Raw genomic sequence first — 23619 nt, 5'->3', positions numbered from 1 at the left:
AGTTGAGTGAGTCAGTGGCAGAGTGGAATACGACGGCTCAAAGTAGTTGTGTTAAGTTTTGAATGACATTTTGAAGCCAGTTTACACCTTAACATGACTTTTTCAAGGCAAATAAGTCGGAATCAAGTAAGACGAAAGACAGGTTTTAAGTTAGGTACCGTATATGCTGTCTGATCATTGAGACATCGAGGTTTTGTTCGTGGGTTTAATGATACGCCTTCTAAATATTGAGATAATGTACTTTGATAAAAGTGTTCAACCGTCGTCTTAACATTTTATTGAGTGTAATTCTCGCTTATGCTGCAATTGTATTTCTTGTGTTTTAATATAATTAAATCAGTAATTTATCAGTGGCGTTATTTTTCATCTTTATATAAGTTCACACACAAGGTCATTTTTAAAGACTTAACATTACCTGACGAGAAAATTGGGCGAAAATGCAATAGGACGTCTTGTCAATTGGTTCCTACAACTAAAATCTATGGAAGTACCTGTGCATTCACTTTACACCACACATACCAACTGAACTTAGCGCGAAAGACCCTCCACATTTGTATGTGACTGATCAAAGGATTCTTAATGCATAACAAATTTATGGGATCCTTCGATGCTGAAAGCTTATTCACCAAGATTTGTTTAGATGAAAGTATTGAACCTGTTAAACTAGCGATCTCGTATATTTTTTTAAAGGAAAACCAGTGAGCAGCACGTCTGCGAACTACTTGAGTTGTAAAACTTTTTTATTTCTCCTACGCGTTTCGTGTGACTAGCGCACACTTCTTCAGGGAGTTTAACAATACAATCAAGTATACCTGTATATATACCTAGATACAATTCTGCATTTCGCAGAAAACGACACCAACGGATTTGCCTATACAAACCGCTCGGTAATGCGTCTAGGAAACAGGCGTAAAAAGGTGTGACATACTTTAAGTGTGACATAACTATTTGGGGCCCACAGTTTTAGCTAAACCTGTGGGCCCCAAATAGTTATGTCACACTTAAAGTATGTCACACCTTTTTACGCCTGTTTCCTAGACGCATTACCGAGCGGTTTGTATAGGCAAATCCGTTGGTGTCGTTTTCTGCGAAATGCAAAATTGTATCTAGGTATATATACAGGTATACTTGATTGTATTGTTAAACTCCCTGAAGAAGTGTGCGCTAGTCACACGAAACGCGTAGGAGAAATAAAAAAGTTTTACAACTCAAGTAGTTCGCAGACGTGCTGCTCACTGGTTTTACTTTAAAAAAAAAAAGTGACCGAGATGAAAACGGCTTGAGACCAACTGTGAGCGACATTAGAGAAAGACAATATAAAGAAAGGCTTCACGCTGACAGGCCTTGTAAAACAGGGCGATTAAAATTCAGTTTCAGTTAAATTATTCACTTATTTCTTTTATCATAGCTCAGCACCTTGAAGAGCTTCACTTAGAGAAACTCTGAAGGCTTTTTTGTTTCTTTAAGAATTTTACAGCGTAAAGCGAAGTTCAACAAGTAACTCGACGCGAAGCCCACGTTAAAGAAATTGGTTAATTTTCGGCAAAGCTACCGATATAACCATAAAATTTACTTCTTCTCTCTTAATGGAACTACGGTTTGCGCATCTCGAACAGTTAGTCTAAATTTTTCAAGTTCGTCGTTTGTAATGCGTGTTAATCTTTTCCATCCTTAACGAATTTGTTTCTTTATTTAGCTCTTATTAACCGAGCAGGAGGTCTGTATAGCAGAATCTTGACCGAGGTCGTGAGTACAGACCGAACGCAGCGAGGTATGTACACACGATTGAGGTCAAGATTTTCCCATACAGACCGACTTAGCTCGGTTAATCAGAGATGTTTATTATATGGCAAAGAAGAAAACTTTAATTCGTTTAATATAACTGGTTTGCTGACATTTTGCTTGAAAACGGAGATGAGCTGAACTTAAAACTGCCGAAATTTGCTCGTCCTCTTTACTGTTTTTTTTTTTTTTTTTTTTTTGCCATCAGGCTTTTGGCACTTCCATAAATGATTGAGAATAAAAGAAAAGAAAACGGTGAACATTTTTGTATTTGAGTTTGCTACTTTTTCAACGCGAAATGAAACCGGTCTAGATGGCGTCTAGATGGGAAAATCTAGACCGCGGCCAATATCGATTTGAGCCAATCAAATTCGTGAATTCGGTAGTTCCCAGTCCTTGTACATGTGAGACACAGCCATATAATAGAGTTTATTATTAAATAAATTTTCAGTGTTTTTCTATCTTAGTAAACTACTATTTTCAGTTTCAGTTTAAAAGTAATTTTGTGCGTGGCCAAAACAACTCAAAATGCCGTGACTGAGGTCCTTTAATTCTCCAGATAAGAACACGTGATCACGCACGTTGAACATGAAAAATTTGCAACATCGCACTAGTGTAAAAAGTTGTTTGTTTTACAGAAAAAATCTGTCAACAGGTAGGTTTTTCTCGTGCGACCGATTTGTCAGACATTGTCAAAAATGAGCGGAATGTACCAAATGTTCAAAGGTGCCGGCACTCAAAATTGCCAAGCTCTAGACCTCGCCAAAATGTCACAAAAAATCAAAAAAGGTATTTAACTGTCACTCGTGACGCAAATAGCCATTGAAAAACGCGGCAAAAATCAAGTTTACTTGTGATTTGGCGCGCCAATCTTGTTGAGAAGGCTACGAAGATAGATCCGTCTTGGCCATGTGCGAGTTCCAGTGCTCTTTGTATGCCATTAAGAGCGATGACTCCAGATACAAGAAATTAGTTATTGTTTATTTATTTATTGTTTTACCGCAGACGAAAAGGGTGCAGCATATTGAGAATTATATTAAAGGTATTCCTATTCATTCGTAGCTGGCTTTTGAAGTAGCTGGGGGGAATTGCAAGATTCGTGAAGCGTATCTCGATCCACGATCCGTTTGGTCTTGGCAAACGCCAGCGGTATGGATTGTATCGTCTTCGCCGTCTATGTTGTCTGATCTGACGCTCGTATTCCAACAACGCTAGCTGGATATTTAAGTTGTTAAGTCTGTAAATACAGTGCAGATTGTATAGATTTGCTATTCTAGCCTGCACGCAAGTTAAAAGCAATAAAACTCCAACAAAAGCGAAAGCCGCATCTCGTGGTTCCATGATCATGCACTAAATGTTTAATATCGCGTGATATCGTGACACACTTTTACCGGGAGCGGGAAAGTTTCCTTTTGTTGACACATTGATGCGTGTATGACAGGAATACAAATTGCGTGCGACTCTAAAACATAACAAAAACTTTTTACCGGAAACAGATATTTGTCTGAAATTTTGCCACAACAAAAACAATTTTGTCCTCTAGTGCGACCCGACCCATATATGTAACACATTCACGTGTGTGTGAGAATTGAAGACAGGAAAGGTTTGAAAAGTAAGTACCATAAATGGTGATCATCGTACACAGAATCAACTAGAACTAATTCAAAAGGTGCACAGCTGAAAACGGCTCTAAAATGTACAAAAAATAATGGAAAACAACTAGCTATTTCTACCAACCTTGTAACCAACAAAAACAGATCTATTTTTAATTTTGGTCACGAGGTCAAGTGGGGCTGCCTGCAGGCCAAATTGAACAGAGAAAGATAATTGACTATTAATTAACCTAAGAAGACATGTTATTGTGGACTTTGGTCCAAACATCATTTCATATCCAAATCCGCCGATGCGAGAACATCTTTCACGAAATGACAGTGCTTGATGTGTTACATAATATGAGGAAAATTTCAATCGTGGCTGTTCTTGTTGCGAATGTCAAAGAAGTGAAACATACAAGCCAAAAGTGAGTTTTCTTGGAAAAATCTTAAGGCAGTTAAGTTAAGTTAAGTTAAGTTAAGTTAAGTTAAGTTAAGTTAAGTAAAAGAAGAAGGGAATATTGTTATTATTAACACGAAATCATGTCGACTGGATGTCAGAATATTATTATAACTTGAAGACTGGTCTCGTTCGTTCACTCAATCTTAAAGCCATCGACAAAGAAAGATAACTTAATCTTGTTAAGACTTCTTTCCAACTGCATTTCAGTAAATTACTGATTCCCTTTTCCACTCGAATTTCACAGTTCAATCTGGAGTTGGTTGCTTTTGAAATCAACTTGTTTTCACGACCGGACAGATGCGTTTTATATCCTTGTCATGCGTGGCAACTGATGGAACACGTTTAAAGGCAATTTAGACTAAACCTCTCAGTGCTGATGACGATAACTGCAATTTTGTCTCTAGACAAACAGAAAAAGCTGTGCTCCTTCTCTCTAAGTTACCGGTCTTAAAACACGGAAAAAAATTTCTTCACTTCAATCATTGATAAAAGGTTGGACTGCATATCATACTAACAGGTTTTGGTCTACTGAGCTGTGATATCTGCTTTAATAACGTTAACAGCGACGAAACTCTTATGCAATCACATGAGGAATGAATTCTGTTTTATTGCGTAACATAAATGTAATCATCGCCTTTTAATTTAGAAACCAGGGAAGTTTTAGATTAATTTTCCAAGAGAAATGTAAATTTTGGCATCGCTTTATAATTTAAACCTAGAAATAGGGCGTATTGTTTGTGGCTTACCAACCTTATCAGGTTTTGATAGTCATAAGCAAAATACCAGAAAATAAAAGCATTGTTATTATTCTTGAAGAAACGTTTCAAAGAGATGAGGTATTCTTACGTACGAGAAAGTTTTTTTTACTGTAGAAATCTATAACTTATATTGTCAAGTTAAGAACGCATCCTTAATTACTAAGACTATGATGTTAGTGAACCTGTTTGCTATTTCAGCATTCTCTTACGCAGTGCATGTGGTCAGTTTTCATCATCAAACTCAAAGAGCACAAAGAGCACCTCACTGCATTTGATATTTTAAAGTGACAAGCTGTTGCCTCCTAGGATTTTTAATCCCTTTTTAAAACTCCCGCGGGACTGTTTCTGATCCCGCTATAGAACTATCAAACGCCATTCGCACCCTTCATCCCAAAAACTTTATTTAGAGACCTGAACAATGTGCGCAGCATTTGAACTTATCATTAATTCATTGTTGGACTTTTTCATTGATTTACTATTGAAAAAGGTAATATATGTTGTGCACGCTGAAAACAATATAGCCATACGTTGCGTGTTTTGGATGAAATCACTTTTAAACTTACAAAGCTTGACACCACTTCCAACAGTTTTAATTAATATGCTTCTCTCTCGCAGTGATAAAACTTCAAATAAGGCACGGAACTGTTAATATATGCAACCAAAAAGAAAGCTAAGTCAATTTCTGAATCACTGAGAAACGTTGATCGCTAAAGACCCTATTAGTAGGCATTGATGAGGTTGATGTTTTTAATCGGGTTATTTTCTAGCTAGACGTAACATTCAGATTAAAAAACAATCATGTCAAAAGACCCATGCCGAGCTTGTACTTCTTATTTTCCTTATGGATTTTTTTTAGTGCCGATTCTTAAATTTCTAATGTTGTAATGTTTGCTATGAAAATCACCTCTTCGCTTCGTTTTACCTTGACGTTTGTTAGTTATAATCATGGCAGTTAAGAAAAACCTACGAAATGTGCTTGTAAATTTTACTCGATTGTTTGGCTCTTTGTTGAGAACGTTGGTATTTATTTTAGTCAACGTCCTCTTTCCTTTGAGTTTATTATTTTAACCCACCTTATCTCATCTTTCACGTGTGAAGTCACGCGGACTTTAAAGCGGTTTCACGTTATCGTATTCCCTTACAGGCCCCTTACACGCTAGATCTTTTAAATTTTAATTACGTTATTTTCGTATTTCCAGTTTTTCTTTGTTTTCCGGCTTTTGCTTTTCACTATTACACCTCAAAATTGATCTCTTAGACTTAGTTGTTTAACTTTGTCAACAACCTGCTATAGGTTAGACTTTGGAACAGCTTTCCTTGTGACGTAAGGGATCACATGTACAAGCAGAGTCCCTTAGGCAATTCAAATGGCTTCCCCAAGAAGTACATTAGGGCCCGGAATTCGTGTAAAGCAAATTTTTATTTAATATTTGACATTATTTTAGGTATACATTCGTTTTTTTAAAGCTGACCAATTTCACCATGATTAAATAAAGGTTATCTATCTGTCTAGTAAGTTTGAAAGCTTCCTTCCTCAGATTTCATCGACAGCAATTCCCAACATATTTGGCCAAATTATGCAACATCGATCTCGCAGTTAAGTTGGTTGATTTCACAGCGTCACGATATAAGCGATTAAACCTTTCGCTGTTAATCTTTCGTAAATGAAGACTTATTTCCAGTCATTTCTTTTATTTGCTATGATTTGGATTAGTTATGGCAGTCATTGGCAGCTAAGCAGCATCATTTAAGTATACTTCCGTGGTCTTCTCTTAACGAAGAAGTGCTTCAAGACTTTATTTTTAGCCAGATTTTCAGTACTTTATAAAAGTAGAACTTTCGTAGGTTACGCGGCAAAAAAATGACCGCAACAAAGCCTTTTTTGTTGTAGTTTAGCGTGTCCTAATCTATATCCCAGCAGAGAAATGAAAATAATCGGGAAATTTCGACTTTCCAATCTACAGAAGAACCTTATCTCACGCGTACAGCATGAACTTGTGGTGTTGCCACGTTTTTCTGATCTGTTTTTTTTTTTTTTCTTTGTTTCTGATCAAAACAGCACTCTTATGACACGTGACAGCGGGAAATTGTGATTATATCTCAAACCACTAGTCATATGCACATCACGTGTCTGTCTTCGTTCACCCAGGGCTCGAGAATGTTCTCAACAACTTAAAGGGGTAATTATCAAACACAAATTGAAATCAAGGACTAACGTACTTTTTCGATAAAACCATCCCTATCGTTACTGGGTTTTTGTACGCGGCGTTTATTTGAACCATCTTTTTTTTTTGTTGTTTGTTTGTTTTTTTTTTTACTTTTCCAGCCTCGTTACTACAAGGTACTCTAATTTGACAAACGCCCCGTGGCACCATACGTTATGCTAATTATACCGCAAATTAATACTTAATGGGACTTATTTACAACTCCAGGGAGACCCAGCGTTCATTCCTGCCCGAGGTTTAATTGATAAAATTTGGGAATTGGTGATCTGCTGAACAAGGTTTTCGGCTTTATGCTGTTGCGCTTTCAGAAAAACGACTGAAAGTTTTCCCAGATTACGTAACACATCAAGTTCAGTCAATATGTCAAAATCAGACAAAACTGGCAAAGCATTTAACGCATCGCTTCTGATTGACAGATTATTGTTAACCAGTCAAACCTGTTTCACGTGTCAGTCGTTAATTGTTTTGTTGGTTTGAATTTGCCTTAGAATTCACCCACCGAGAAATTACAATCAGTTTAGTGAGTCAGTGGCAGAGTGGAATACGACGGCTCAAAGTAGTTGTGTTAAGTTTTGAATGACATTTTGAAGCCAGTTTACACCTTAACATGACTTTTTCAAGACAAACAAGTCGGAATCAAGTAAGACGGAAGACAGGTTTTAAGTTAGGTACAGTATATGCTGTCTGAGCATTGAGACATTGAGGTTTTGTTCGTGGGTTTAATGATACGCCTTCTAAATGTTGAGATAATGTACTTTGATAAAAGAGTTCAACCGTCGTCTTAAAATTTTATTGAGTGTAATTCTCGCTTATGCTGCAATTGTATTTCTTGTGTTTTAATATAATTAAATCAGTAATTTATCAGTGGCGTTATTTTTCATCTTTATATTAGTCCACTCACAAAGTCATTTTTAAAGACTTACCATAACCTGACAAGAAATTGGGCAAAAAGGCAATAAGGCGTCTTGTCAATTGGTTCCTACAACTAAAATCTATCCAAGTACCTGTGCATTCTCTTTACACCACACATACCAACTGAACTTAGCGCGAAAGACCCTCCACATTTGTATGTGACTGATCAAAGGATTCTTAATGCATAACAAATTTATGGGATCCTTCGATGCTGGAAGCTTATTCACCAAGATTTGTTTAGGTGAAAGTATTGAACCTGTTAAACTAGCGATCTCGTATATTGCACTGTAGTAACATTTCTTCCAGCTATTCAGTGCAAAAGGATAGACGCTTAAGATAGCTAACTGTTTCAAATTACTTCAAGGCAGTCAGTCTTTCTGTCTGATAAATAACTTCACGGTTCGTCCCTTTGACGCGCTACGTGAAGACGTTGATCACGATTAGGGCAATTTTCATGAGAAAAGCAACCGGACTGAGCCGGTATCGGGACGAATTTTATCTTCTCATCACATGGGGAATTTCAGCTCAGTGACCGAAATAAAAACGGCTTGAGACGAACTTTGAGCGACATTAGAGAAAGACAATATAAAGAAAGGCTCCACGCTGACGGACCTTGTATAAGAGGGCGATTAAAATTCAGTTTCAGTTCAATTGTTCACTTGTTTCTTTTATCATAGCTCAGCACCTTGAAGAGCTTCACTTAGAGAAACTCTGAAGGCTGTTTTTGTTTCTTTAAGAATTTTACAGCGTAAAGCGGAGTTCAAAAAGTAACTCGACGCGAAGCGCACGTTAAAAAAAATGGTTAATTTTGTGATTGAGATCATTTCATAGTGCAGATTTCGGTAAAGCTACTGATGTAACCATAAAAATTATTTTTTCCCTCTTAATGGAACTACGTCACCGTTTGCGCATCTCGAACAGTTAGTCTAAAGTCTTCAAGTTCGTCGTTTGTAATCCTTGTTAATCTTTTCCATCCTTAACGAATTTGTTTCTTTATGGTTTATTATTAAATAAATCCCTAGTGCTTTTCTATCTTAGTAAACTACTATTTTTAGTTTCAATTTAAAAGTAATTTTGTGCGTGGCCAAAATAACTCAAAATGCTGCGACTGAGCTCCTTTAATTTCCCGGACATTTCCTTTTGACAAAAGCAAGCTTGGAACCCGGACTGACGATATCTTAGTAGTATTGATGTAAGCGTCGTTTCACACTTTTCACATCTTATCACGAAATTCTTAGTCTTTTCTTTGAAGCGTTGGAATAGATCCTTCTACGATTTTTGGGCGCCATCATTGATTGGGAGGCAATCAAAACAACAGTAAATTTACAGGTTTTTGCCAGACTTTTGGTTACTGTATCGTAGAATACATACCCCTTGAATGATATATTTGGAGAAATCTTTAAGAAAAATGTAAACTTTCTTACATACCCTTCTTATTAAAATTTGCAGTTAGATTAGACCCACGCCAGAGATCTCCAAAGCAGTCAACACTCACACGGGTGTTATCTTTTGTAATATCTGATAATTTCCTGATACACATGAGTGATACACCTTTGCAAAGCAGCTTGTGAAAATCCTACACCTCCAAGCCGAGTTAAAACTGTAATGTTTGCTGCATTCCTCCTGCTGTCACAGATGCTCTTAAAAATCATAGAAGGGTCTATTTTTGCTTTATTTTGGTAGTATTTCTGGCTGTACTATGAAGCCTGTAGTTCATGTTAAAGCTCAGAAAAACACGTGATAAAAACACGTGATCACGCACGTGGAACATGAGAAATTTTCAACATCATGTCGTTTTTTCTTATGTAACACATTCACGTGTTTTTGAAAATTGAAGACTAGAAAAGGTTTGAAAAGTAAGTACCGGAAATAGTGATTATCTTGTACAGAATCAACTAGAACTAATTCAAAAGGTCCACAGTCGGAAACTGTTCTAAAAATGTGTTTATTTACATTGAATGCCGTTGAAAGTTTCGAAAACTTAGGCGAAGTTGTTCTGTTGTAAAACAAAGAGATTTGAGAATGTTTAACTCGATGCCTAATCGTCGATTCTTTGGGTTTCTCGACCGAAACATCTGAAAGTGTAGCTCTTTTCCGGGGGTACCCTCAGAGAGATTGGGTAGGGGTTTTTGGCCCACTTCACAAAACCCTTACCCTATTTAAGAAAAAATCCGTGATTTTTCCTACCCTATTTATGACCTGACCAAAAATTTGAAAAACGCTGTTGAAGACGTTACCCTTAAATCAATACCCTGTTTCAGACCTGCCCTCTAATTAGTTCCCTAGACAGACAGATGTTAAACTCTCTGTGATGATCTTATCGGTAATGATGAAAAAAGTAGCTTCGTTTGGCAAAATAAAAAGCGATTCAAGACTAGAGTGCAAAACCATACCTTATTTGAGACCAAAATGGCCAAAACTGATACCTATTTCTGACCAATACGGCTAAAAACCCATACCTTTTAGGGCCGCATATACACATATAGCCCATATTAAAGGGTAGCCCTCGCCCCCACCCCCTCCCCCCCCCCCTCCACCTCGAAGCTAGATTTAGTAACACATACTGGAAAAATGGTATAACGCTGCTGATTGGAAGACGAATGATGATTTCATACCCGTCCAACTGGTTTTCAGTTGTCAATCATCCTTTGTTTTCTTGCTTCGGATCGGCTTTAGAACTTCTTCCCCGTGAAATGACAATCATTTGAGTTAGTCAGTTACAGAGTTAACTACGACGGCTCAAAGAAAGTCTCACATTCGAGTAAAATTTTGCTAAAACGCTTTTCTGCCCGGCATGGCTCTTTCAAAACAGGTAAGTTTGCATGCAATCAATTGGAATCCTAAAGGTTGTCGTTTTAATAATTAGCAGGGAATGAGTAGCACCCGAGGGCAAACTTTTGCGGCACTCTTTAAATTCGGTGTTAAGAATACTAGCTAACACTTAAAGCGGAAAATTAAAATTCCCTTATCCTTAAAATACTGCAGCATTTATTTCTGGCCTTTTGATATCATTAAATCAAGGATTCACGGTTTACAGTGTTGGTTTACAGCTCACTGACGCTGCAACTTATATAAGTAACTTTTTGTTTTCCTTTGACAGACTTGAGACAGCTTTAACCATTTAAAAAAATATCTCAATTTAACAAACAGCTTTACCTTTGCCTATAGAGTGAGCAATAGGTGTCGGACAAATTTTGCCAGCGTTTCCTTTCCTGAGTCAGAAATTGACTTGGCAATGTGTTTGATTGCATAATAGTTCCAAGTCATGGTTCAGGTTTTTAAAACGCGGTAGCGGTTATATGTCCACATTTCTCAGGTCAAAAACGATTATAGCGAAAACTGGTGGTCTATCCAGGTATTTTTCATTTGAACTGTTTTAATGGGACTGAAAACATAATTCGTGATTACCGTCATAGTTTTATTTCGTGACTGACCTTTGAGAATGTCATTCGACAGATTAGCGGGTGCATGCTTTTAGTAAATATTTAGTTCTTATTAACCGACTGGGAGGCCTGTATTGAAGAATCATGACCAATGTTTCGTGAGTACAGACCGAACGCAGTGAGATCTGGACCCACGACCAAGATCAAGATTCTCAAGTACAGACCGACCAAGCTCGGTTAACAAGGTGTTTCTTTTAAATGGCCAAACAAGAAAACTTCATTCGCTGAAAGTCGCTTAATGTAGCCGCTTCGTAGTAGCTGCCATTTGCTTGCGAGTTGGCATGGAAAAATTTGGTCAGAACAAGGTCGAACTCACTGACAAATATGTTTTCAAATCCTCTAACTTCTTTTGTTGACTAACACAACTTCTTTTAAGTCGCTCTTAGTCTTCTATTGAGTGCTTTTTACTTCTGGACGTGCAAAAACTTCTCAACTTCTGGTATTTAGCTGCTGTTTTAATCTGATGGCCTGAGTTGAACTTACATTTAACAAAGTTTGCTCTAGACGCCGCGGTCAATATCGATTTTAGCCAATCATATTAGTATATTTAGTGGTCCCCAGCCGTGTGGCACACGGCCATACTAAGAAATAATATATTTAAAACAAGGAATTTCCTTTCCCGCCCTAAACGCTGCAAACTCATTTTAGCTGTAGTATAAAGCAGTTTTAGTGACACACTTAGTAAACGGTAAATATGATAACACCATTTGCTTTCAATAACAATGACTTTCAAGGTGCCAAAAATGACTGCATCGAAATGATTAATGGCCTGACTTATTAACTGATCAATTGATTGTCTATTTGTCTGCTTAGCACTATTGAAAAAACTTTCAGACACATCCATGATTTCTTCTCAATGCAGAGTCTGTTATTAAACTTTAGCGACAAAACCATTGAGTGTCTTTGGAGCAGCATCAAAATTTTAGAATAGTTCTATTTCACTACTTCTTATTTAAGGATAGCGCTACCTTTCATTTTTCGTATTTGATCAGAGAAGTTTGAGTGACTTTGGACGATTGGCCTTCAACTCAGGGAAGTAACCGTAGTAACAAGCAAACGGGGGCACTTGCCTCAGTCATTTGGTTCGTTTTTGTTGTTAAAAATCATCATAAACACACTAAATATCTACGAAGAGAATTTAACCAAAAACATTGCCTGAGTCATAATTTTTTTTCTGGCGACGGCCCTGTAACTGCTTGCATTGCCTACTTTGATTTTAGTCAGCACAATACAGTTAGCCCTTGTGTAAGAAACCAAACTAAATAATATCTTGATATTATTAGTGCAACCACCTATTTCTTATTTATGGTCAAGAGGAACCCTTACTCATAACTTTTCTATTTATTTATTCATAAGGTATGCTTGAACCGTGGCGACTGATGCCGAACGACAATACAAAAATATATTCTTGATTTTGTGCATATTTTAAGTTCTTTGTATCAGTCACTGATCAGTGGGCAATTAAAAAAAAAACTAATTGCTTGTGACCACCCTCTTACCCGCCCCCTCGAAAATAAAAACAACTAAACTATATATCAACTTTAATTTCTATTGACTGAGTGTTGTGGCCTTTGCATTGATCCGATAGAGGGAAGCCTGGCGTTTGAAAACGTTCTGCATGGTCGCAGACGAAACCTGTGTCGAGTCACCTTAAGCGTGGAATGTTAAAGCATTTTTTTTAATCTGCTAAATATCTTTTGTAGTCACAAGTAATAGTCGTCATCGAAACGAATTTCTAAACTTAGAATAGACATAAGAAAATGATAACTCTGAATACTTAAAAATAAAATGGATGTAAAATTGAAATACGGCTAAATTCCCCATTGTCTCTTTTATACGCATAGCTCACACACTGCAAAACTTATAGTTATTTTTCTCTTTTTAGTATCCAGGCTCGGTAACACGCGATGAAATCAAACGCGATTGTCCAACCTTTGGGGACAAGGTCTGCCCATTTGCCAAGCTAGCGGTGAAAGGTGCGGCTGGAAAGTGTCCTGCCTTTGCGAAAGAATGTCCGTTTGCAGGTTGCATGACCGTTGGAGAGTTTGAAGACAAGTTAGGCGAGATGCGTGAGAGGCACAAAAACTCGCCGAGCGCTAATTCCACTTCTCTCCAGTATCTCCGTGAGATTCACCGCACTGCCAAAGATAAGGAGGTCGATATTGGATCTGCTTGCCCTTTCTTTCAGACTAAGGGTGGCTGCCCCTTCGCCAAAGACACCAGTGGAAAGGCTATATTATCTCCTGACTACATTGTGGTATGTTTGTTTCATTTACGATTCCCTGAATGACATTTGAGTGAACAATTTTGTGCGGTACGTAACGAAGATCACTGTACAAATTTTCGTCACGAAAAATTTAATTGAGCAATGTAAAGATCACTTCAAAACTAACATATCACTTCAGACATGAATAGTCAATAAAGAAATAGAGATTTCATTTGTTAAATAAATGAATAAATAAAAAATAAATAAATAAATAAATACGTCAGATACATGCATATGTAGGCCAAGGTGACAAAATATGTACACCTAAAAATGAAGTCTCTAGTGGTATGTTTCTCGTATGCTTCAAAAGTTTAAACGTTAGTCAATTGAACAAGTTTATTTTTAGTAGTTTTTCAAATGCAATTGACATTAATCTCTTTTTAATGATATTCCCCGCATTAGACCTCCCTTGCGAGCTAGTTCCACTCCAATACCGAGAATACGAATGTGGTCTATTACAAAAACGTTTACGTACCTGATCATAATTTTTTCAATTTGTAATTTATTTTGTTCTATTCACCATAAGGCCCCTTATAGCGTCACCTTGAACGACACGATGTTCAAGTGTCCAGCATTTGGCAAAGGTGTGTGTCCATACGCTATCCTTGTCACCAAGTGCAAAGGCTTGGCTGGTAACTGCCCTGCTTTCAAAGAGGGCTGCCCATTCAAGAACTGCAAGAGCGTGGGCGAGTTCGTGGAGAAGCTGACTCAAATGCGAGATCAGATGAAGGATAGCACCAAGGGAAAAGAAGCTGCGGCGACGTTTTTCAAGGAGCTTCTTGCAGTCACCACGACTGCGCAGGGGAAGCTGGGTAATTGTCCTTTCAACGCGTATGCCTGCCCTTTCAGCCATGATGCTCAAGGCGAGCCTATCAGTTACTCCATGTAAGATGCATGGCAAGACCACGAGCAGTGGATAAACATGGATTTGACAAAAGCAAGCTTGAAACCCGGACTGACGATATCTTAGTAGTATTGATGTAAGCGTCGTTTCGCACTTTTCACATCTTATCACGAAATTCTTAGTCTTTTTCTTTGAAGCGTTGGAATAGATCCTTCTACGATTTTTGGGTGCCATCACTGATTGGGAGGCAATCAAAACAACAGTAAATTTACAGGTTTTTGCCAGACGTTTGGTTACTGTATCGTAGAAAACATACCCCTTGAATGATATATTTGGAGAAATCTTTAAGAAAAATGTAAACTTTCTTACATACCCTTCTTATAAAAATTTGCAGTTAGATTACACCCACGCTAGAGATCTCCAAAGCAGTCAACACTGCACTCACACGGGTGTTATCTTTTGTAATATCTGATAATTTCCTGATACACATGAGTGATACACCTTTGCAAAGCAGCTTGTGAAAATCCTACACCTCCGAGCCGAGTTAAAACTGTAATGTTTGCTGCATTCCTCCTGCTGTCACAGATGCTCTTAAAAATCATAGAAGGGTCTATTTTTGCTTTATTTTGGTAGTATTTTTGGCTGTACTATAAAGCCTGTAGTTCATATTAAAGCTCAGAAAAAGAAGAAAGCTTGATGATGTTATGCGTTGATCTGAGTCTTCACCGAGATTGCTTTCTTAAATATCCTATATAAAAGCTAAGGATGGCCTCCCAGGGATTTTGGGGAACAAGGGAACATGATAATTTAGTCCCAGGGAACAAGGAATATTTTTGGGGTTAATTAATTTTTGGAAACAAGAGATATCTTTACTATTAAAGGGAACTTTGACGAGAAAATTAGGGACCAATGGAATTTAGAACAAGGGAGAAAAAGTGAAATTTTTAAGGGATCAATGGAACATGCCAACCCCGCGCCCCCCTGCCCCCTGGGAGACTCTCACTAAGGGAAAATTATTTTCCGTTAAGTTCCAAAAGTAACGAGCCGAATGTAATGACCCTCCCACAATGGTGATAAACTTTGACGCCTGTTAGTAAATCCCAACATAGCGACACTCCAAGCTAACGACCACTAAAAGGCAGGGACCTCCCACGTAATTAGAAACGATGAAAATAGCAGATACAACAACCTGAAACAAATTGCAATTTTACATGTTTTAGAAAACGTTTTATTGTCTTCGGCAAAATTTCCTTCTTTCCTCACACGGTATGTGGAGAATATATTTTCATCTTATTGACCCAGTTATCCTGGGCTTTGGCTTTTGGTTTTGAACCTGGTTAGGATGGGGGGGGGGGGAGCGTTTTGTCCCCCCAGCCCATTGTTTCAAAGAGTGCTCACTTATGATTATAGTATGAATAAGTGATAAACATGTGTCAATCATGATGTCATACCTCGGGTAAATGACAGCATAGTTTTAGAATGTCCGCCATCTTGGATTTCAAGCGTTGTGGATATACCGGAGTCTAAGTTAGTCTAATGTGCTTGCATACTAGATTCTAGTTCGTCTTGTGTGATCGTCCAGGTGAGGTTACTTCTGATAAGAACTCTTGTTGGTGACTGACGTTTCGACAACCTGTGCGCAAGTCATCTTCATATTTGTTTCCTTCATTTAAAGTGGCATGCCTGTGAACTAGCTAGGTGTAGCTAAGCGCATTGACCACCATAAACAGCAACATTTGAACAACATTTTTTTTTTCAGAACCAAGTGAATATTTTTCGTCAGTCGATGATGTTATGCGTCTGGTCCGTTGAAAGTGATTGGTCAGTTTAGCCATGATAGTATTGGCAAAAAGACGTGTGTGAAGTTTATCAGCAGTCTTTGGTCGGTTCTACCAAGTTTCGATCCGTCTATTGTTAGTCAAATTAAGTCGGTCGAGGTATGTTTGACGGTTTTGTTTATGTCGTGAATAATTCGCTCGTAGAGGGTCCACAATAGGGTTCTCAGATCCCACTTTCCCGCCCATTTTTTTCCTGTTAATCCCACCATCCCGCCCTTTTTTACCTGGAAATCCCAATCCCGCCTACTTTTCAAGGATGTTTCTGGGTTAATTATTAATTTTTTAAATTAATAATTAATTTAGTTATTGACACAAACTTTTTAAAACAAGATATTGTATAAAAAGATCACAAAAGAATTCAATGGGTAGCAGATAAGTAAGCACAAATGATTACAACGTTTCTTTCTGTAAATGGTTTACTGTTTTGTTTCCTTTTGTCCACGTATCAGTGAAAGAAAAAGATTGTTCATTCCCATATTCCAGAGATGTCTCGTGAACACACTTGACAGTTTCTTTCAAAGCTTTCAGCGTCTTCACTTTACTTGAAATCTGGGCTCAGAACTTTTCTTTCCGAATGAAGGCATTCCTGCTCGCACATCCTTTTCGTAATATGGTCTACTATATGGTGACGCAATTCGTAATGTCGCATACTTTGTTCGGTAAATCACTATCACCGCCATCCGGTGTGGCCATCCTGGCCAAAACGAGCCAAGCGCTTTGGAAAAGGTCAAGAGACTAGAAAAACTAGAAAGGATCGGGAGGTCAAGGTTACAGACGCAAGCATCGAAAATGTTGGAAATGGACGATAGTTTGACAGAACCTGACAGGGTACCGAGCGGTTGCTATTCATTACTTGAAACCTGACACAGCTATATGGTTCGTTTCTGCCAGCTTGTGGTTTTTGCGCTGGTCAATAACGATTTATGAAGTCACGTAAGAATTGAAATCCCGTATCCCGCTCTGCTCCCCTTGCAAATCCCGCATCCCAATCCCATAAGAACATGAAATCCCGCTCCCGTTCGTAATTGTAATTCCCGCTTCCCGCCCCTGTTTTCAGCTCAAATCCCAAATATCACGGCGAAAAAAAGCCAAATCCCGCATCCCCCCAAACCTACTGGGAACCCTCTTTGTAAGCTGCCAGTAGTTATTGACATCTGTTAAGAGGCGTTTGTCCTTAAAGTTAGCGTACCAGCTTTCCAAGGTTAAGCGTTCAGTAGAGTTCCAGTCAATTTTTTGGTTTGTCGGTTGATGATATTCTCTTGTGTTCACCAATAATGTGATTGTTGGCATCACCCTCGTTATATGACGTCATAGCCATATCATCTTTGCAGGGCAAGCTAGGCTATCTACTAAAAGCATACATTTTTCATATGTCTTATTAAAACACCAACACCGCAGGATACACAAAGCGGCTTGGGCATCACCAGACCTGCAGACAGAGAATCAGATTGATCACATGTGCATCGGGACGAGATTCCGAAGAACTCTTCAAGATGTGCGTGTCAAGCGAGGGGCAGATGTGGCTTGAGACCACCATCTCCTGGTTGCACAGTTGAAGCGCAAACTGAGCAGGAACTTGACAGGGAGAACAAACCAACGCTTGGGGTACAACACCTTTCTTCTGAATGATACCAACAAGCGGGAGGAACTGAGCATCACACTCTCCAATAAGTTCCAGGTACTGCAAGAGCTGATGGAAGAGGAAACCATTGACGTAAGGTGGCAGAGAGTGAAAGGAGCGGTCACATCGACATACAATGAAGTGCTGGGTCTGAGGAACCCCAACCACAACGGGTAGGTTTCCACAGAGACACTGAAGAAGATTGAGGAAAGAAAAGCAAAGAAGGCGGCTGTTAACAACAGCCGAGCACAAACTGCAAAAGCTAAGGCGCAAGAGGAGTACAAAGGGGTGAACTGACTTATAACTTAGTTTGTCTCTATCTTTCTTTTTGTTCCAGGAGGTGATGACCTCAGCAACGGAGGGCTCCAGGCAGACATCAAGCAAGCAACGACCTGACAAATGTCTTACAATTGTGAAATATCAAATGCTTTGTTGATTTTGGCCCCGGGAATTTTGAAAAGAATCCCTAGGAGGTACCAAGATCCTGTTTTGTGGCCGAATTAGTAAGTAAGTAAGTGAATTGTGGGCGAATTGTGGGCGTGCCTTGAAATGTTTTCACCTTGGCGAGGTACCAATTCTAAAACACAACATTGTCTCCTGTCATAGTCTTTCGCCTAACTACCCTAAAAGGAACCGGGAAAGCTCCTCTGGGGACCTTTTGAGGTACCAAAACCACTTTTTAACCCCTAAAAGGTACCACAAGCAACCCGGTCCTTTTTACATGGGAGTCTCTCCCTGGGATTTTGTTTTGTGTCATGTCTGAGAAAGACATTTTTTTAAATAGTATTTCAACCGAAAGTGGACAACTTTCCATTTTTAAAGTTTTAAAACGTTCTTCGTAATGCAATAAATCAATTCATTTGGTTTTCAATTAACCGACATAGCATTTTAACTCACGAACCTTAGTTATGAGAGAGTAATTATATTAATAGAGCAATTTCAATATATTAAAATTCAGCCTAACAAAATAGACCCCAGCACGAGGCTCTGGGGAATAAACCCCACAAACTCCGTAGTTATTCCCAGGAGCCTCGTCCTGAGGTTTGTTGTTTCGACCTCAGCACGAGGTTCCCGGGAATAACTACAGAGTTTGTGGGGTTTATTCCCCAGAGCCTCGTGCTGAGGTCTATTTTGTTAGGCTGAATTTTAATATATCGAAATTGGTCAATTACTGGAATTCAGTTATTTAAACAAATGTATTTTCACATTCATGAAGTCCTTTTTTTTATTTCACTTTTATTCAACACTTTGATTTTTCTTCACCAGTCCCTTTCCGAAGGTTAGACAAGATGGCTGATGCGTTCAGGATGACCAAGGTCTTGACCTGATTGAACTGAAACCAAACAAAAAACCTTACCCCACCTAAATACCATAAAGCAACGACTCCTGCAATCAACGTCAAAAAATTGTAGTTCAACAGCTTATGGTATCTGAACAACTTTCCCCCCCAACCACTGACAACACCGTCCAGACATAAAGAGATGTCGGGCTGGCCTGCTCAACTCGAACGAAATTCAAGAATTAAAACCAAAATTTTGCTACACAAAGTTGCATCATAGCCTCGCTGATAATTGTGACTTTTGTAATAAATACACACAAGGCAAAAATTATGCCATTTTGGCCACTGTTGCAAAAGCAAAGCTATTTTGTCAAAAAACTTTTCATCCCAGTTACCTGGGCTGAGGTGTTCATACAGGAAAATTTCCATCCTGGGTTTTCACCCCAGTTGTAGAAACCGAGATCTTGGTAACCGGGCTGGCCTGCCTTCTCATGTGAAGTCAACATATCCAAATTTTAACAAAGGGTATAGGAGTGAGGCAAGATCTCATGAGACTGGTCAACTGGGCTAATATGAAGGGGCCCTAATACTGGTTGTTTGTACGAAAATATCTTGCTGTTTTCCTTAACTGTGGTTCTATTGTAGATTGCCAGTTAAGACAAGAGTGTCACACCATGCATTTCCAGGGGTTTGATTAACTTCCTATCATGAGTGACCACATCAAATCGCGATTACCAAGAATTACTGATGGTGGGCCTGTTTGATTTTTTGGGGGTTTTATAAAGCAACAACAACTTTCATTAACACCCAAGGCACACTATTAGAATACTAATAACCTTTTACTAACTGAGTGCGAGGGCCGTACTGGGGAATATTGGCCCAAGGTCATGGCAGTACAAATGGTGTGTAGAAAGGTCTCCATAAAAACAACCATGGCCAATATTCCCCAGAACAGCTCAAGCAAATTAGGTTAGTAAGTAGCTTATTATATGGCACTCCTGCCTCAACTATTCTGGCTTTTGAAAGCAATAAATACACGGCTGATGACCATTTCCATGGAAACAGTCCATATGGCAAAATCCAGACCAAAAAAGAACCAATCAGAGGCTCAGATTAACCTCCACATTACCTTGCCATATAACAACTGTTATTTATTTTAAGTATCAAATCTTGCAAGTCCTAATTAGTTAACATGTAGGTGGTAACTAAGATTTGATCTAATGGTATGCTTTCTTTTCCACTAATTTTCTAGTCTGTCATAGAGCCTTTGCAAAAATGGCATGTAAATTTGAATAACAATACCTATTCATCCTAAGCCTCACATTCATGTGAAAAATCCTTTGACTGAAAACATCAGTACGAGGCTAAGGATGTATAAAGTAGTGTTCACATTTAGGCACCATTTATGCAAAGGGTCTATTAAGGGGTGTGATATTCAGGTGACCTTCTAGCAGAGTGAAAAAAATTAATGGTCTATTGTACTTTGTTTTCAATAGTCAGCACTGTAAATATATGTAGCACAGCCTTGACCCTTTAATAAATAATATTATAGAAAACAGCACAACATTACCAGCCTCTCTACAGTGTGTAAATGTACATGTATACACATGCCATAAGACATCGTATATAAACAATAGCCTCCATTTGGGAAGAAAAAATGCTCAGATATTTGTCCATGGATATTATCTGTTCCCAGAAGGGAACAGTTTTCCTCAAGCTGCGCTCTCAGAAAACTGTGAGCTTTGAGGAACAGATAATGTCCAAGGACAAATATCCGAGCATATTTTCAAAGTCAAATGGAGGCTATTGTGTTTATTATCCTTCAAATATTTGTTGAAACACGTACAGTTCTGAAAATTGGGGACTATTTTCAGATATCCTCCAGTTTTAGCTGGGGAATATTTGGTCAAATGATGCGTTTAGACCAATCGCGCCTAAGCAAAAATACTTAATGGATTATAAAGGTATGTAACATCTTGTTGCTTTATGAGATCTGCAGCATCAATTTACACTACTGTACCACTTTCAGTTTCTTGGCAAAGGAAAGCCAGTATTGATTTAAAACATTCATCATTAAAACCAGGTACATCATCACCTGCATCCAAAATCTCATAAAGTACTGGTCTGACTTTGGAAGCTGATTTCTCAAAAAGATTCATGCTATGAGAGGCCCAGGCACAGTTCTTTATTCCAGAGTCTTCCTGAAAAGATAGCGTATTAAGTTGGTAACACATCAGAGTAAACTGGATTCCATCTGTAATCACACACTTTGTGACAAGGGGAGTTTCCAGATGCTCTCCCATTTTGACACCGCTATCCATTGCCAAGGCAACCAATGAGCCAAACATGCTCATAATTCCATAAGCTTGCTGCTGCTCATAAGTCAATTTATTAACATTCGTCAAAAACAGAGTGTGGTTGTGTGAGTACTTGTTAAAAGAACTGTTCTGAAAGCCTGGGATGTTCCTCAAATGGACGATGGGATGGCGGAACACGCCTATGCTGTACGTATCAAAGGGACCAGGGAGTTTCTCCATAGTAGTTCTTTCAATATCTATCAGAATATAAATGATACAAAATGTTACTACAGTAATCAAGACTAGGAATGGAGGAAACGCTTTCAACATCAATAGTCAACTGTCTCCAAGGTCAACTCAGAGGACAACAAAATTTATGTCATCATGTTAGTTGGTAGTGCCTCATACGTGTAAATTAGTTACAGCTTCCCTGAGGGCCAAGCATAAAAAATTGGCTTTCTTTGCACCATGTAAATGTGCGATACATTCGTGACGTCACCTAGAAATATTAGCTGCTGGGTTTTTTTTGGTTTATTGCCTGGAAATTTGAATTATGACAAAAAAAAAAAGTGTTTGTACACAAAAATCTTCCCTATTAATATTGCACATGTATACGTGTATGTAGCAGAAGAAAATCGGATTACTTTTCTGAGCAGTTACTGCTACGAGATTTTAAATACACTGCCATGTCAACAAGATCACTAATAATCACTTCAAAGAATTACTTACCTTGCTCAAATAAAGGAATTCTTTGCTTCGTCCGTATTACATACGCTGGTTGCTGATCCAACTGATAAAAATTGTGGTGCCTCACCCAGTGAATCCTGATCTTGGGTTTAAAATCGAGAAAGCAATCATTCAAATGAAGGAAACGATCAGAAAACGACCAACCAAACCTCAGCAAATCTTGTAGAACTCCCAGCCTAATTTCCTCGCCTTTCTGTTCGAATCTATGATTCCGGCTTTTGCCTTCTTTGCGAAAAGCATAATTTTGCAGAACGGATTTCTTGAATTTGTTTTTAAGGGCAACATATTCTTCATCATTGAAAAATGCGTCTAAGTTCGAGAAGGGAGCTGGGAGCCCTTCGAATAACTTGGTTTTGGTAAGCCACTGGTATTTCGAGGAGGCGTCAAACGCGCTTGTAGTCGATGGGTGTACTATGAAAGCCTTTGCAATAACGTGGGGTGGAACTATCAACGGAACTCCAGTTTGGTGAGCTTCTTGTTTTTCTTTAGTGGCGACGGCACACAGTTGCCGGCGGGTGACCCGCAGTGTGTAGTGAAGAAGCTGCAATTTGTTTCCAACACGTTGTTCTAGCAAACGGGCGGCCATATTGGTTCCACAGCTGAGCCAGCGATATGCGAGAAGCAAAACCCGCTGAAGTTTTTGTTACACAACGCTTAAAAACGGAAAAACGCGTTGTGTGACAACTAAAGTGCAGGAATGTCAGTCAAAGGGTTTGGTTCTTTTCTCAACCATCAGATAACAGTTATCAGCTGGGCCAGGAGGTGGGGAAAGTAACAAACTTTTATGCAGGAGAGGTGGGGGGTGGTTGAGGGGAGCTTCTCCCTGGCCCTTGGGTCCAAACCCTTAACCTTTTATGTAACATTTTTGACCGAAAAGTTAACCTTTTCATATACCTTCTACAGAAGATGCCCCTCCCCCTTTCAGTCTCCTACAGTACACTTTTACCGATCCTCAAAAATTGTCCCGCAGAAATTTTTCTACCTAAAAAAAGTCCACAAAAAATTTCTACCTTAAAAAAATTTCCCAAATAATCAAAAGGCGTTACTAAGAACTTCCTTATCACTGATACCAACTGTAAAAGATATTTTGAAATCATCTTTTAAATACCTAAACCATCCTATCCATTTAGATAACTCCAACCTGAAAAAGGAGACTCTCCGTATAATCCAATATAGGGAGTACCGGTACCCCGCAGGCAGCTGACAAGTTTTCATGGATTGTCAGCTTAGTGGTTTTGCCATTTTGGCTGCAAGGTACATGTATCATAGGGTTCAATGAAAAGATAGCTAGATCTTGAAAGTTTATACTGAGGATATAGATTTTAGATTTTGCTATGATTTGGATTAGTTATGGCAGTCATTGACAGCTAAGCAGCATCATTTAAGTATACTTCCGTGGTCTTCCCTTAACGAAGAAGTGCTTCAAGACTTTATTTTTAACCAGATTTTCAGTACTTTATAAAAGTAGAACTTTCGTATAGGTTACGCGGCAAAAAATGACCGCAACAAAGCCTTTTTTTGTTGTAGTTTAGCGCGTCCTAATCTGTATCCC

At 38.6% G+C, this 23619-nt stretch overlaps 2 protein-coding genes and 1 long non-coding RNA gene across 4 annotated transcripts; 2 read left to right on the top strand and 1 right to left on the bottom strand.

Moving 5' to 3' along the window:
- The first annotated feature begins 3304 nt into the window (after positions 1-3304).
- On the top strand, positions 3305-4656 carry LOC149107720 (uncharacterized). The gene is made up of 2 exons (XR_016209114.1): positions 3305-3802; positions 4082-4656. It is a non-coding gene; the product is annotated as an uncharacterized LOC149107720 (long non-coding RNA).
- A 5759-nt stretch (positions 4657-10415) lies between these two features.
- On the top strand, positions 10416-14378 carry LOC149107719 (uncharacterized). The gene is made up of 3 exons (XM_089295771.1): positions 10416-10544; positions 13061-13432; positions 13968-14378. Exons 1-3 carry the CDS (start codon positions 10527-10529, stop codon positions 14328-14330), a joined length of 753 nt encoding a protein of 250 aa, XP_089151897.1. The 5' UTR covers positions 10416-10526; the 3' UTR covers positions 14331-14378.
- Positions 14379-18831: 4453 nt separating this feature from the next.
- On the bottom strand, positions 18832-23079 carry LOC149107718 (large ribosomal subunit protein mL37-like). Of its 2 annotated transcripts, XM_089295817.1 has the most exons (3): positions 22050-23079; positions 21119-21577; positions 18832-19077 (listed from the first exon to the last, which is right to left on the bottom strand). In XM_089295817.1, exons 1-3 carry the CDS (start codon positions 22651-22653, stop codon positions 19025-19027), a joined length of 1116 nt encoding a protein of 371 aa, XP_089151943.1. In that variant the 5' UTR covers positions 22654-23079; the 3' UTR covers positions 18832-19024. The 2 variants fall into 2 exon arrangements, with proteins under 2 accessions (XP_089151943.1, XP_089151942.1); XM_089295816.1 differs by lacking the exon at positions 18832-19077 and having other exon boundaries at positions 20154-21577; positions 22050-23076.
- Between the last annotated feature and the right edge of the window lie 540 nt (positions 23080-23619).

Source organism: Orbicella faveolata, unplaced genomic scaffold (assembly GCF_042242905.1).
Source record: "Orbicella faveolata isolate gen_17 unplaced genomic scaffold, um_ofav_v1 contig_26, whole genome shotgun sequence".
NCBI classification, from domain to species: Eukaryota; Metazoa; Cnidaria; class Anthozoa; order Scleractinia; family Merulinidae; genus Orbicella; species Orbicella faveolata.
This window is presented reverse-complemented; position numbering and strand designations above follow the sequence as displayed.